We start from the raw sequence: 14,135 nt of genomic DNA, 5'->3' as shown, positions 1-14,135 counted from the left end.
AGTCTGCAGTTGGCTTGTCGCTGAGAATATTGCACGCGGACGCGAAACAATGTGGTGTACAGCGAAGGAGGGATGATGCTAGTGGGTGTGTTATATATAGACACAGCTGTTGAACTTACTGGCGATGACTGATTATGTGTATAATATGCGCGGTATAAGTGTATGGGGTTATATTATGTATTTATGCGAGTGTTTCTTTGTGAGAACTGTGAGAAGAGGTGCGGAGTGACTTGAATCTGTGATGAGATTGAAACGTTATATGGCTATGCGAGCGGATGGATTGAAGAATAAGTAATAGCCTGCAGTGCGTAAGTAATTTTTGTTTATGAATATCAAGATCCTTAAAAAATACTACTTGATAATCGTGTGGACTGAATGTCGAGCCGATATTTTGCGAATATGCATGTCGACAATTTTGAGGTTGTTTTTTGCTATTAGAGCCTATAATTCGAATGCAGGTATATATATGACATGTTGGTAAAAAAATATTGTTGCTGCTGCAAAAAAAAATTTAAGCCTAAAGCTGTGAACACGCATTATACGCCATTATCCAAATTATTGATTTGTTAAATGAAAGCAACCAAAAGACTACGTCATTTTATTTTTAGCTCAGAATATATGACTGATGCGAATAATAACGAGTCACGAGAGTTCATTGCGCCTACTCGAAAAATGTGCATATATTGTGGCTAGATGATGTTGAATACATGACACCCACGCATCACATCTCCAATCCGAAATTCGTGATTCCCAATTGAGGTTCTCTGAATCACTGCGAATAACGAAAAAAAAAAAGCAGCCTTATACATCCAAAGTTTTTTCGAAGCATCGAAAAAAAAAGCAAAAGTGCAATTCTCCGTATAGAAACGAGGAAAACTCGCGAAAATTTGCATACACAAACGCTTTTTGCTCTAGTTTAACGTCTGCATTTTCACGATCACGTATAATTATTCAAGCAATGATTGAACTTTACGTTACGCTCGAGATAAAAAAAAAATTTATCCAATTCGGATACGCTTGATTAATCGTGAACGTGTGCGTACGTGACTTATTTATCAATGGATCGTGCGACTGATGCAGATTATTCATTCATCGTGAAAATCAATCAGGTATCGCTTGGTGAGTAGGTGGTGATTAATTATCCGTAAAAAGAGTCGTTAAAAGTAGTAGTCAAATAGGAGAACTTCTGCAAATGAACGTACTATGTGATTAGCTTTTAATGACCTAGTCGTTAAGGCTTGTGACTACTGCTATAGATCAAAGAAAAATTGCGAAGCATCGAAAGAATTCGAAAAGCGCAGCAGATAAACTATATAGCAAAAAAGTTCGAATTTATCGCACAACACACTTTTTTTTTTGGCTTAGGTATTTCGCCGAGTCACCCGTTATACTTTCGAATGAATCTCAGTTTCCTTTAACGATATATCTGCATTTTGATTTAGTAAGATATACATTTTTCGCATTTTAATTCAGATAAGAACTGTAAACACAGCATTTTACAAACGTGTGTCTATATACCCGTATAACAACGGTTTACGATTTTTTTCATGAAAAAGGCAACATCATACACGTTGTGATTAACAAGCTCTCTTCAAACGCATGTTTGCTCTCCTTATATATTACGAATGTCGAGTTTTAAATGCCAGAAATTCACGAGACGCTTTTACGATGCTTATACCCTTATCGTATAATATGATAAACTTTACGATTATAATCATCGCTAGAATCGAGGTCATAATTAGATTAGCTAATAGCAAACAAAAAAAATCTATATTTAGATTAATACGCAAAAAAATGTTTTTTCAATCGCTTGTATACAATTGTAAAACAACCATCGCGTCGACTGTGAAACGGATACGAGCTTTGGAATTCGATGTGTTCGGTGACGCCTGTTATCTTTGAGGTACTCGCTCAAGCTCACACATTAATAACCTCGCGTCGTCTCTTCGCGTGTATACGGCGCTTCAATTGCACGACAGGTGTCATTATCGCGCGTCGATGACATTATACACTCGATAAGGTGACGAAAATGACGTAACGCTATTTGCGGTGCAAGAAATTCATTTATCAGGAGAACATAATTTCCGAAATATTTTATAGTTCCATTTCGCCGTTGATTTCTCTTATGCATCAAATCTAAATGGAAAAAAAGGCGAAATTGCTAAGTTTCGCGTTTCTATTGCATAAAACTCCGATTACATGACTCGTGGAAATGAACGTTTACCGCGCCTATATACTTTAACGAGACCTTCGATCAACGTAACCCTTATTGTGAGCTTTTCACGAAAAGCACTACCAAAGACCGGCCCTGACATCCTCAAAAGCCATCGAACGCTTCGTTTTATTTGACAGTTTATTTATAGACCTTTCATGGTTTTCATTCTTTAAAAAAATCCCAGCCTCGAAAATCAAGCTAAAAAGCTCAACTTCAGCAAAGCTTACAAACGTCTCGCGAGACGCGACTCAAATCCATTGAACTCAATCAAGCTCAATTCGCTCCAAGGAAAACTAATACAACTTGATTTATTAACGCGCGTAACGCTTGATGTGTGTTAAGTATCACTACGGATCTGCGGATATGCTTGATACCATGACGCAATTTTCGAAGTCCAGATGGACGATGAGTCGGCGTTTTTTTTTTTTCTTCGTTAAATACTGACTCTGCTCTTATCTATGACCAGTTGTAATGCTATACTGTTATTGTACGCTTTTCCGTTAGGAGCGAAGTTTTTACGAGATTTTAAAATGATTGAAAAATAGAATAAAAGTGGTATTCTTTTTCCGCTACTCATCCCGCTTATATACTTTATTTTTTGAAATTTTTATTCCAAGCGCGCACTATCCGTCAATGTTACGCGCCAATATCTTATGTGCAGTTTCGCAAAACGCATTATCGAAGCTAAATATACTCGGAACACGCATATATACTATATACATAAAAGAGACAACGAAATCGATCTATTCACTTTTAAAATTCCCGCCACTAATTTCGTCTGCTATAGATCCTAAAAATTCGGCCTTTGTTTGTAAACAAACGTCGCCTCTCTCCCACGTGCTTCTATAATGACCAACAAAACGTATATACCCGCATATAACACCAACCCAGATAACAGCACGTGCTGTCTCCACCGAGACTTGTTGTGCCGCACGGCGTGCTGTCCGTGTGCCGTCTCTGTGCTATCAAGCGGGGACATCTGGCGGGCGTTTTTTTGCAGAGCATGCTCTTGACGTGCCGCACGTCGTGCTGTCACTGTGCCGTCCAGTTGCTGTCTCGACCTAGGGCGTCTGTACGCGACGGCACAGAGACTGCACAGCGACAGCACGCGTGCCGCGTGCTCAGAATGTTGCATTATTAATAATTATGGACTTTAATTAGTAAAGAGCATACATTTATTACTTTTTTTATTCTCTCCAAACCGAATTACATTTAAACATTATTTTATTACATAATTCTAATTATTAGCGATGATTATTAGGTGCAATTGTGCATCAAATTGTAAGAAGAGTTGTGGCTCAGAGGCTAGAGCTTCGGACTTCTGATCCAAAGATCGTGAGTTCCAGCCCTACACCCGGCAGATTTTTTTTTCTTACATAAAATTTTTTTTATACTATATAACAAAATTTATTAATTATTTATGATGTAGATGCTTAGTTATGCGTTCTAACTAATTTTTATTTAGCGTTATTTTTATATGCGATAAAATCGCTCCCCGCCGGTAGCGTTTTCTGCTGGCACAGAGACGGCACAGAGACGGCACGTCGTGCTGTCTCGCCGTGCCGTCACGTGCCGTCTCTGTGCTGCGGCAGCTGGACGTCACGTGCTGTCGTGGATGCCGCCTTCTCGTGCCGTCACGGGGACGTCTCTGTGCCGACACGTTGTTATCTGGGAAAAAAAGACTCGAACATCACTCTATAAATATATAGTTCGTGTCATGTATATATACCATGTGTATACAACATGCGGTGCCGACGACGCGCAGGTGACGGAAAACAGCCGGCCGCGTCGATCGATTTTTTTCTTGACGACGACGCAGGTGACGGCCTACGCGCGGCAGGTGCTCTCTTCACTATGAAACGCAATAGTTAGCTATACGGCGTAAACATCCCAAAAAAACAGAAATATGGCGAAAATGCGGTGGTTGTGACGTTTTACAAAAGTTATCGCCGTGTCAGGTTAATCGGGAAATCCCAGTTATTTAAGCCGAGCATGATTATTGCAGAGCAGGAAGTTTATCGGTTGGAATTATGGAAATGAGGTATGTGATCAGCAGTTATTCATGGAAAAGGTTAGTCACGAATACGTAATTTTGCTCTGGATTGCTTCGAGGCAAAAGTGCAGCATAATACAGAGATTATGTGTTTTTTGTCCAGGTTGTAGCAGGAACAACATGGCATTTTCCTTCAGAGCTGGTACCAACTGGTGCCATGACTTTCCCAAACTTGCCAGGGAGTCTGGGTTCTACTTCAATATGCATACGGCTAGAGTTCGAGTCGACTGGAATCGCATTAGTAAGTGTTATCGCTGTGTCTAATGATAAGAATATAAAACGCTAACAAGGATGTTGCTTATCTCAAAGTCTTGAAACACGTGTGCTGTGAGGCACAATTGCAAGCGACGGTTGTTCTATTAGTGCAGTTGGAAAATTGTTGACGCTCACCTGTCACAGTGATAATAAAAAGACTTTCTTTAATAAAATGATGGAGTCGATGGGTCCTTATGAATTGCTGATTATTGTACTATATCTAAAAAGCCGTGTGATTTATCAATCTGCTAATCATACTCTTGATATTTTCAGGTTCAATAGATATAGATCGAGTTATAAGAGAACGTGATTTTCAAACAGTGGACGAGAATGTCAACAATGTTATCGATTACTATCTCGAGAGCGAGTATGATGTCAAGATCTTAGATCCCAATTTTGTTAAACTCTTTCGCTTGGCTCAGTTGGCTGTCGAGTACCTTCTTTATTGCAAGCAATATCTAGACCAGAGTGTTGTCATTTTGAAGGAGGAACTGAAGTACAAAATAGAAGATAATGTCAAGTTCAAAGAAGAAGTTGTCAGACTTCAAGATACAGTCAAGGAGATGAAAGAGAAACTCAAGGAAAAGAGCAAAGCTGCTGATTTCAAGTCTGATTCACATGGGGAACTTCACAAGGTGACAATTGGTTTCCTCATTTTTACTTGAAACTCTACTTTGTTTTCTTAAATAATACAAAATTTATTGAAAATTTCAGTGCCCACACTGCCCAAAGGCATTCCTCTCGTCCTCCTTCGCAAACGCCCATGTGATGCGCCGCCACTCAAACCTCTCGGAATTGGTCCAATCCTCTCAGCAGCCAGTTCACGAGGAGTATCGAGCCGAGACGGAAAAATTGCACAACGAAATCAAAACGTTAAAAGAACGATTGAATCAAACCGAACGCGTCATTCGCAATGAATCTAGCAAGATGATAGCCCAGAATGAAGCGTCTAAGCGGGAACGAATGTTGAGTTCACTTGAAGAAGGAGACTCGTTGCACGATGATCAGTACAGGAGATACCAAGAGGAGATCAGTAATTTGAAGGCTATGCTTTTCACTGAGATCAGAGTGAGTATTTTTGTAATGTTTTGCAGTGTTAAGAGTTTCGGTGTCTTATGACTCGTTTGCACTTTTAGAATATCAAAAGGAAGGACAACAACTTCAACTCGCAGGACAATGAGATCAATCACGAGAGTATAAAAGAGCTGGTTAATCAGCAGGAGAATGAAATTCAGAGACTGAAAAATCAATTACAGGAGCATGTGAGTTTTTTAAAATCGATTTTAAGTACTGTAAATTTTGCGACCGTATTGATTATCGCTTAAAAATAGTAAAGTGTCTGAAACAATCAATGATACACGTATGCCAATTATGGCTCGTCGGTGAGTACATAAAATAAATGAATAAAATATTTTTCCAGCTGACGTCAAACGCAAACGAAGTACAAAGTAAACTAGTCAAGCAGGAGGACTACTGGAAGGCCAAAATCGACCAGCTAGAGAACCAGCACCGCAACGACATCGAGAATCTATTCACTCAGCTGAAACTTACCCAAGAGTCCGCCAACCACATGAAGTCCGAGTACGAGGAGAAGGTCAGCTTTCTGGAAAAGCAGTCATTGGATCAATCAAAACTACTCAACGCACAAAGCGAGCAGCTGAATAATTTAACGAAAGGAATGTTGGATAGCCAAAATAACAAGAGGGTGCAAAACGAGCAACTGGATAATTCAACGAAAGGATCACTAGATAGTCATAATAATAAGAGAACTGTGGAGAATGTCTCTGACGTTCCCAAGTATCATAAGCAGAGAATGGAAAGTCTGACCGAGGATACGCTGGACAGCGAATCAAACGCGGAAGTTAATAAGAAGTATACCAAAAAGGGAGATGACAAGTCTCCCAGTATATTGAAATCTAATCAGAGCTACGTGAGGCTATTGTCGACAAAGAAGCCCGAGGAGCCGAAAAAAACAAAGAGCCGAGAAGAGATAGCCAAGGAATCCAATCTATCGAAGTACAAGGAAAAGAAGCCCGAGAAAGTTACTCACAGAAAAATCACCAAAGCGGGTAACAAATACTCTTCTCTCGACGAGTCTGATAACAGCGACGAAACTACTGCTACTGCATCCGAAACAGAGTCGGATGGGGATAGCGACGAGGAGACGAGCGAGTCATCCGCGACTCATACCGAAAGCACCAACGATGAGGCGCCATCGGAAACTGAATTGAAACCTGTTAAGGTCCAGAGAGAATATCAGAATACGAGGAGACGCTCGTCCACGATATCGCTGGAAACTGTGAGGCAAGATTTGCAGGAGAATTTCGAAGGTAAACTGAGGGACTTAGGAATTGACCCTGAATGGGATGGGATACCCGCGGCGACTTTCAGACAGAAGATGGAGAGCATTGGACATCATCAGAACATTTCTTCCAAGGTAAGAAAGTCGCTTTTTTATGAAGTGCATCTGTATACTCATTTGTAAAGTTAATTTATTTTTCAGAAATTCCCCAAATATGGACAGATTAGGAAAAAGATTCTTGAAGAAGTGACCAGGAGAATATCTGTCAACCAAAAATCACCGAAGAGATTCGAACTTGAAAAGAAGTCGTTTCTGAATAAAGCAATGAAAAATGTCAAGTCGAAAGCTTTGAAAGCACTCAACGAATTCAAAGTTCAAAAAGGCAACGGTAAAATTCCCCCTACTTGTACAATTCTTAATAAACACGTGCATTTTCCACTTTGATATCAAATATTATTTCTGCTGTAGAAACTTCAACGCCAGTCATGAGCTCCAAGAACTCAACGCCTAGAGAGCCACAACCAAAGCGACGGTTCAGCTTGGAGTTACTACCAAAGAAACCAACACAACAAGACATCCAAGAGATAAAGCGGCAAACGAGACTCGAGTCAGCTCTAAAACAAAAACGAGACGAGCCACCCTCCAGGCCGAAATCCGGCCTCCACGTCGAGGAAACCGTTCGCCAACAGGTGACGGAAACGCCTAAACGCACAAAGCTCCTGCAACGCTCGTACCAGAGCATTGAGGAATTTATGAGGGACATCGATGACTCTCCGAAACTGGACATGGCCAGCACCAAAGTCACATCCACGCCGTCCAGAAATGTGAAAAATATCCTGCAGGACACTTACAACGACTCCGACGGACACGTAACTAAGCAGGATGCACTGTGGGCTTTAGCCTCACCAAAGAATAACAAAAGCGTTTTGAAGTCGACAAATGGGACTATGAATACTTTGGTGAAAAAGAAGGTGCTTTTTGACCTGGAAAAGGAGTATAGTCCTGATAGAGAGTCGACTGCGACGAAATCTGTTGGAGAATTTCTAGTAGAAGAGAGTAATGGAAAGAAGGAGGGGAATGACAGCGATTGGAATATTTCGAGGTTTGTGTTATTTCATTAAAAGTCATTACTAGTATGTATGTATAATGCAGAGCTATAATTAAAGATTTCAATACGTTTCAGTCTCTCTGATGAGAAAGAAAAGATAACTGTGAAAGAAAAAAATGCTAGCACCGAAAATATACAGCTGAAGACATCACAGAGCGAAAAGATCGCCGAAATCTCCAGAAAAATTCAAGAAAAGGTATCACAATCGTTATCTATAAATATAAAAAAAGTTGCGCGATGAAAAAGAACTATAAAATTATTTTCTGACCTTCAGTTAGAAGCATCGCGCAAAAAACCCGCCGGTTCCATAGAGGCGATGTTCTCGGCAAAGACGTTTTCCTCCAGCAACGATAGACCCGAAATGATGCACCAAAGCTCCACGGACATGCCCAGCTCTATGCTGTCGAGTCCGTCTAGTCATATCGAGCCCAAACCTAGAAGCAGTACTATTCCAGTGCCTCGACCTGCTCCTCGCAGGCATATGTTCGAAACCAAAGATTCCGACCTGGATATGGACATAGACGATTTATTAGCTATTAAGTAAACTCAAATGCTCAAAACTAGACGAATTTCGCTATTCAAGCAATAGTTTTTCCAGTATTATTAATTTTTAGATATTCTAAGAACATATCGACTCGCATATCGTGTTAATTTACGGACTGGTAGAATTGATCTCAAAGCGTTGGCTCTAACGTAATTTAAATAATTCGTTTAGCTTTTTTTATAGCTAAAATGATTTCTATTCAATATTACCATAGCGCTGCTACAGTGATTTATCTTTATCGACGTTTTTCACTTGTCCAACTAACACTCGCTTGTAAGATTACTGTAAAACTTAACGATCTACGCAGGTTAAAGAGACGCACACCTACTGAGAGAATTATCACATCTGCTATCTTCTGTACATTCATTGTTATCTTCGTATACCTGTGAGTAGAAAAAGAGGAACTGACTGCTAATAACATATATGTACTAACAGTGTTGCCATGTATTATCCGTCCAAGAAAACTACGTGTACAAGATGTATTACTAATATCGACTTCTTATATAATGTATAATGTAATGCATAATTTGAAAATTTTGTTTTAAAAAATAAGAAACAGTATTTAATAGTATATAAAATAATTATATATTACTATTAATAATTAATAAATAAAATAAATATACATTTTTATTTAACCAAACGAAATTTTTATTGTCTCAGTTTATATTTATATTTTTCAAATGTACTATATTTGTGCAATTTGACAAGTTTGATTTTCGCGCGAAATCCTCATTGACGCCCGCGCAACGGCGTAACGCCGCAAAAAACATGGCGGTCATCCAGTTGAATATATATGATTTTTCTCGCTGAGAGGGATGATGGCATTTTTTTAGTGTCAATTTAGCGTTTGTTTATATTATTATTTTTAGTTTAAATATGTCCCCAACATATTTACTTTCTTACTCGAGTAATTGTCTTTCTAAGACGAAAAAAAGATTTCTTTTTATAAAAGTAAATCGATGATGATTACTTCGCAACTGTAAGAGGTTATATTGACATTGTTATTTTTTTCAGTCGGAAAATTGATATTTACTTAATATTTATTTTATGACATCTTGTAAATTTTAGGTCAATGAAGTATTAAGAAGAACGTGTCACTATCACAAAATGGCTTTAACAGATGATTCTAAATCGTTTTGCCTTGTTTGCAATTCAAACATTGACTACCGCACAAATATTTTCTACGTTACACTCCCTCACACTGGGGAAACTTTGGCCAATTTCATACAAAAAATACTTAAACTATCGTCCTCCGACTTGCGCAGCTCTTACATATGTTTACAATGCCACAATCTGTTTGGTATGCTTGAACAAGCACAACAAAAAGTTACCAATATCCAGGAAGAAATTTTTAAGGTTTTTAATCCTAATGTCAATAACAAGGCAATAAGTGATAATTCCTTAGAATATGAGAAAATCAAGGTATCTAGGCTAAAAAACATTGCAAAGCTACTTTAGATTTTTAATTTATTGTTGCATTATGTATTTCTATGATCCACAGAATTACCCTGAAAGCGAAGGAATGAATCAAAATAAAGAATCCAAAGTATTAGTTGCTGAGCATCTGTTAAAAAAAGACTTCAGCTCATTAAGCAGCATTACAAATCAAACTGTAACTGACACCGTGATACCTGTCAAAGTAGAAACCAAAAGTATCCTTGAATCTCATATGATAAGTCCTAGAAGAATTTCCAATGAAGTTGTACAAAATATTACAACTGAATCAGCTAGTTTGATAGATGATATTCCTATATTTTCTGATGAAATTATTCAAAATAATGTTGAAGACCAAAGTAAAGGAGAATGCCAAAGTATGGGGGATGCTACCAATTTACAGAACACTACCATTATCAATACCAATATCAATAACAGTAAGTTACATCAAATGTGTTATCTAAAAGGATAGTGTGAATAAATTCATGAATCAAAAAAAAAAAAAATCTTAAATCACAGGTACAAATTCCTCACACCTGCCAGAAAGTCTTCCACTAAAAACAAAGGCATGGAAATCAAGTGTGATATCCAATTCTAGCCAGAAACCACTAAAGCACACCTGTCCTATGTGCAACAAGAAATGGCGTACCTCCAGTGAGCTGAAGACGCATGTAAATTCACACTCGAACCAACGTCCTTATATGTGTGAAAAATGTGGTAAAGCTTACAAGCACAAAAATGCCTTAGAGATTCACGTGGGTATGCACAATGGTGTGAGTCCCTTTAAATGCAGTCACTGTGACAAATGCTTTACACAAAAAGGAGCACTGCAGAGACACATGCCCATACACACAGGCGAGACTCCGTATCAATGCGAGTTGTGTGGAAAGAGATTCGTACATCATACCAGTTACAATATGCATGTACTTTCTCATACTGGAATAAAGTCTCACAAGTGTCATGTAAGTTTCGATGTTTATTTAATACGACTGCGTTTTTTTAACCAATGCTATACGGACTTTAATTTATTTCCTATGATCAGGTATGCGATCTTTCGTTGCTGTCGACGTCGCATTTGAAAAGGCATATGCGGGCACACACGGGAGAAAAACCATACTCTTGTGAATTTTGTGACAAGAGTTTTGCAGAGCGTTACAATTTGTTAGCACACAAAAAGATCCACGATCCGGAGCAAATTATTGCCAAGGAAACAAAGAAAAATCAGTACAAGTAAGCTTTCTAATTTGTTGTATTTTTCAAATCAAATCCCAACAATTTTACTAGTAACTGCTATAGATTTGTTGTCTGACTATTCCCTGTACATATCTACTGATTTTCGTAAAACAAATTTATACAGCATTTTCATTATCGTGAATAATTCTATTGTAAATCAATCAAACGCATGTGTACGACAAAAAAAATATTTGAAATCAAATTTACAGATGCGAGCAGTGCGACGTTAACTTTCCCAAGAAGCAAACGTACGATGAGCATCTCAAAAAGCACGAGACAAACGGAAAAAATGACAAATGGCTGGGACACACCGTAGACGTTGTCGATTCAAAATCGACAAACGAAGGCTACGCTGCTGCCGTGAACGCAGTCGATTTACTGGAGACCTGTGTTAACGAGGTATGGCAGAGCCTAACTAAAGACTGAAAGTAAATAATACTAATGAGTAATGATGATTTTTTGCAAAACATTTTAATATTTATTATTGCGATCTTACTAAGTAACAATCAAATAATAGAGATTATCAGTTAGAATCCAAGCACTTGAAATTGTTATACTCAAATGGCTCGTGAAAAAGTAGTTTTATAAGAATTTTTTACGGAAATAATGTATTTTATACTGTAAAAATAATAACGAACAATAATCGTTAACTAACGCCATTGATTGCCTTATTGTAAGGATCTACGGTTTTCTTTTTACATATAATCGCACTTTGGCTTTTTATATTTTTTACAAAGAGATATATCTTCTCAATGATGTGTATACCTAATATATTTGTATAAGACAGGAAATATGATTCCTAAGCAGTTTTTATATATCAACAGTGTGATACAAAATAAACTATCTCAAATATAAATATACAGCTGTTTAAACTGTATTTAGCTCTTGATTATTTACAAAAGTGTATATAAACTTTATTATTTCTTTTAGTATAATTTCATTCTAATATAAAGATATAACAATATATTTCTTTGATTGTCTTAAAAATATATTTTTGTTATTCTTAGAGAATGTAACCCTCATTTTTTATGACCACTCGCGATCGTGATCTTAAAAATTATGTACTTGGCACAACGACTCTACAGTAGCTAAACATCTGCATCACTGTAGTGCACAGCATGATTAATCATTGCCGAAAATTAAGTTGCATTTCGCATAAAAGTTACTCCGAGCCTAAAACTGCCGCCTCAAGTAGTTTAATTGACGGTTTTGCACTTAAGAGGCTGATTCATCATGTTGATGCCATTTTCTCAATGGAAGCCCTGTCAAATTGGTACAAATGAAAGTCTTCTTTTTCGGTGTAGTCAGTGGCACCTCTCTTTTTGTAAAAGTTTTTGGCAGGATTCCAATCAGTGACCACAAATTCCATTTTTCCAATCTTCTCGTCTACAGCTTTCTGCAAGAAAAAAAGATTCAATTAGTTGCAATAATTGAGTTGTCAATCCAAGTGGAGATAATGTGTTGAGATTTATTTTAATGACTTCTGTTGGAACACTAGAATTTACAGTGGTTCTCATGTAGTAATAGAAATGCTTTTTATGACTCCATAATAAGATTACAGACTGTTTATGATCTTAACTTTGAATCAGTTAGTTAGCTAACTTAATTGCAACAGACCGTAAAGTTATCAAGTCTCCTATTAGGTGACTTGATAAATTTAGTTGGCGAGTGACATCACTTTATGATCACTTTACTAGTACATTTGTTTATTTTTTTCTTTTACTCTTATCAAATTAACTATTGATATCTTTCATCTTTAATTGAAGAGAAAATTTCTTGAATAAATCACTAAAATTAGAATAAAGAATATTTTTCCTGGTACGCCATCATGTATGCACATTTTTTAAAGAACTCACCTTAGCAAGTGCATGCATAAGTTTATCACCAACACGATGATTGCGAAACTTCTCTTGCACGTAGAGGTCCTGAAGGCACATATTCTTCCCCAGCCTGATGGTGTACGTGTAATAATAATGACAGTAACCGATCACAACATTATCAATCACAGCAACAAAGAAGCCCATATTCGGATTGGCAACATCAAAGGTATCTCTCTCCAACACTACAATGACAAACCAGCTAAATGCTCAGAAGCCCCTTCATAAGCTTATACAATCTAATCCTAAAGTAAAAGTCTAGCGTCTGTTTTTGAACAGGTGTTTGCAGAATGTGAATCAACATATACTAATATAAGTCAGCATACAAGCGTATCTTATCAGCAAATTCGAAATATCATAATCCATTAAGAAAAAAAAATGAAAACTCAGCGTTTCTCACCTTTGACGTCAACCTGAGGACTGTTAAAGTGTTTGTGAAAATTCGCTATTTCCTGGAGACGAACACAGAGAGAAAATCGCTCGATTAAAAATAGAAGCAAGGTTTGCGAAAAGCTTATCATATACACAAATCAAACGCACCTTAGACAGGTTGATAATGGCCTGGCAATCCTCGCGTCTCGCCTCGCGAATCGTAACAGAAGCCGAATCCGACGACGACATGTTAAAACAACAATACTTGTATACACAAAACAAGAGAGACAGAGTAGAGAATCGTTGCCACTACCTTGCACACAGGAATAACTAAGCAACACTAAACCCGCGCGACCTGAGCTTGCGGCGCGAGACCATACGCGCCAGCAGCGTGGAATGCGCCTATATAAACAAGATAGGGATAAGATGCCTTATCCCCCGACGCGCACAACTCGCCGAGTATATATTCGCATTCGCGAGTGTGCGGCTCATTACGTAACGCGCAATATGGAGATTTATGACGCGCCGATTTTCTGAATGGCTATGCACACACGCTCAACGCTGTAGTGTCTTTCAATTATATAAGATATATCGGATGCATTTGAATAAGCGCAAATGCGCTCCTCTTTTCTATTGTTTTTTTTTTTCGTCGTTCTCTCTTCTTGGCCTTATTAGCGCGCCTACGCTCGGACGCTCTGATTTCTCGATTAATTGCCGATGCGGGTAATTCGATAGAGAGAGA

General features: G+C 38.0%; 3 protein-coding genes across 6 annotated transcripts; 2 read left to right on the top strand and 1 right to left on the bottom strand.

Annotated features, from left to right (window-relative positions):
• Position 1: 1 nt before the first annotated feature.
• LOC100680102 (zinc finger protein 880) lies at positions 2–12,033 on the top strand. 3 transcript variants are annotated; one of them, XM_031930780.2, is made up of 6 exons: positions 2–308; positions 9,546–9,899; positions 9,979–10,348; positions 10,431–10,873; positions 10,954–11,141; positions 11,354–12,021. In XM_031930780.2, exons 2-6 carry the CDS (start codon positions 9,585–9,587, stop codon positions 11,568–11,570), a joined length of 1,533 nt encoding a protein of 510 aa, XP_031786640.1. In that variant the 5' UTR covers positions 2–308; positions 9,546–9,584; the 3' UTR covers positions 11,571–12,021. The 3 variants fall into 3 exon arrangements, with proteins under 3 accessions (XP_031786640.1, XP_016845439.1, XP_016845440.1); XM_016989950.3 differs by lacking the exon at positions 2–308 and adding an exon at positions 9,107–9,463 and having other exon boundaries at positions 11,354–12,033; XM_016989951.3 differs by lacking the exon at positions 2–308 and adding an exon at positions 9,107–9,456.
• On the top strand, positions 1,354–8,944 carry LOC103317774 (zinc finger protein Dzip1). 2 transcript variants are annotated; one of them, XM_031930771.2, is made up of 10 exons: positions 1,354–4,286; positions 4,372–4,509; positions 4,797–5,158; positions 5,238–5,591; positions 5,660–5,785; positions 5,944–6,960; positions 7,027–7,213; positions 7,294–7,927; positions 8,009–8,129; positions 8,208–8,944. In XM_031930771.2, exons 2-10 carry the CDS (start codon positions 4,389–4,391, stop codon positions 8,475–8,477), a joined length of 3,192 nt encoding a protein of 1,063 aa, XP_031786631.1. In that variant the 5' UTR covers positions 1,354–4,286; positions 4,372–4,388; the 3' UTR covers positions 8,478–8,944. The 2 variants fall into 2 exon arrangements, with proteins under 2 accessions (XP_031786631.1, XP_031786632.1); XM_031930772.2 differs by having other exon boundaries at positions 3,897–4,256.
• LOC100122316 (diamine acetyltransferase 2) lies at positions 11,143–13,897 on the bottom strand. Its single transcript, XM_001605868.5, has 4 exons — positions 13,562–13,897; positions 13,422–13,473; positions 13,001–13,206; positions 11,143–12,540 (listed from the first exon to the last, which is right to left on the bottom strand). The coding sequence occupies exons 1-4, from the start codon at positions 13,640–13,642 to the stop codon at positions 12,376–12,378; spliced, it is 504 nt and encodes a 167-aa protein (XP_001605918.1). The 5' UTR covers positions 13,643–13,897; the 3' UTR covers positions 11,143–12,375.
• Positions 13,898–14,135: the final 238 nt, after the last annotated feature.

Source organism: Nasonia vitripennis, chromosome 4 (genome assembly GCF_009193385.2).
Source record: "Nasonia vitripennis strain AsymCx chromosome 4, Nvit_psr_1.1, whole genome shotgun sequence".
Classification (NCBI taxonomy): domain Eukaryota; kingdom Metazoa; phylum Arthropoda; class Insecta; order Hymenoptera; family Pteromalidae; genus Nasonia; species Nasonia vitripennis.
This window is presented reverse-complemented; position numbering and strand designations above follow the sequence as displayed.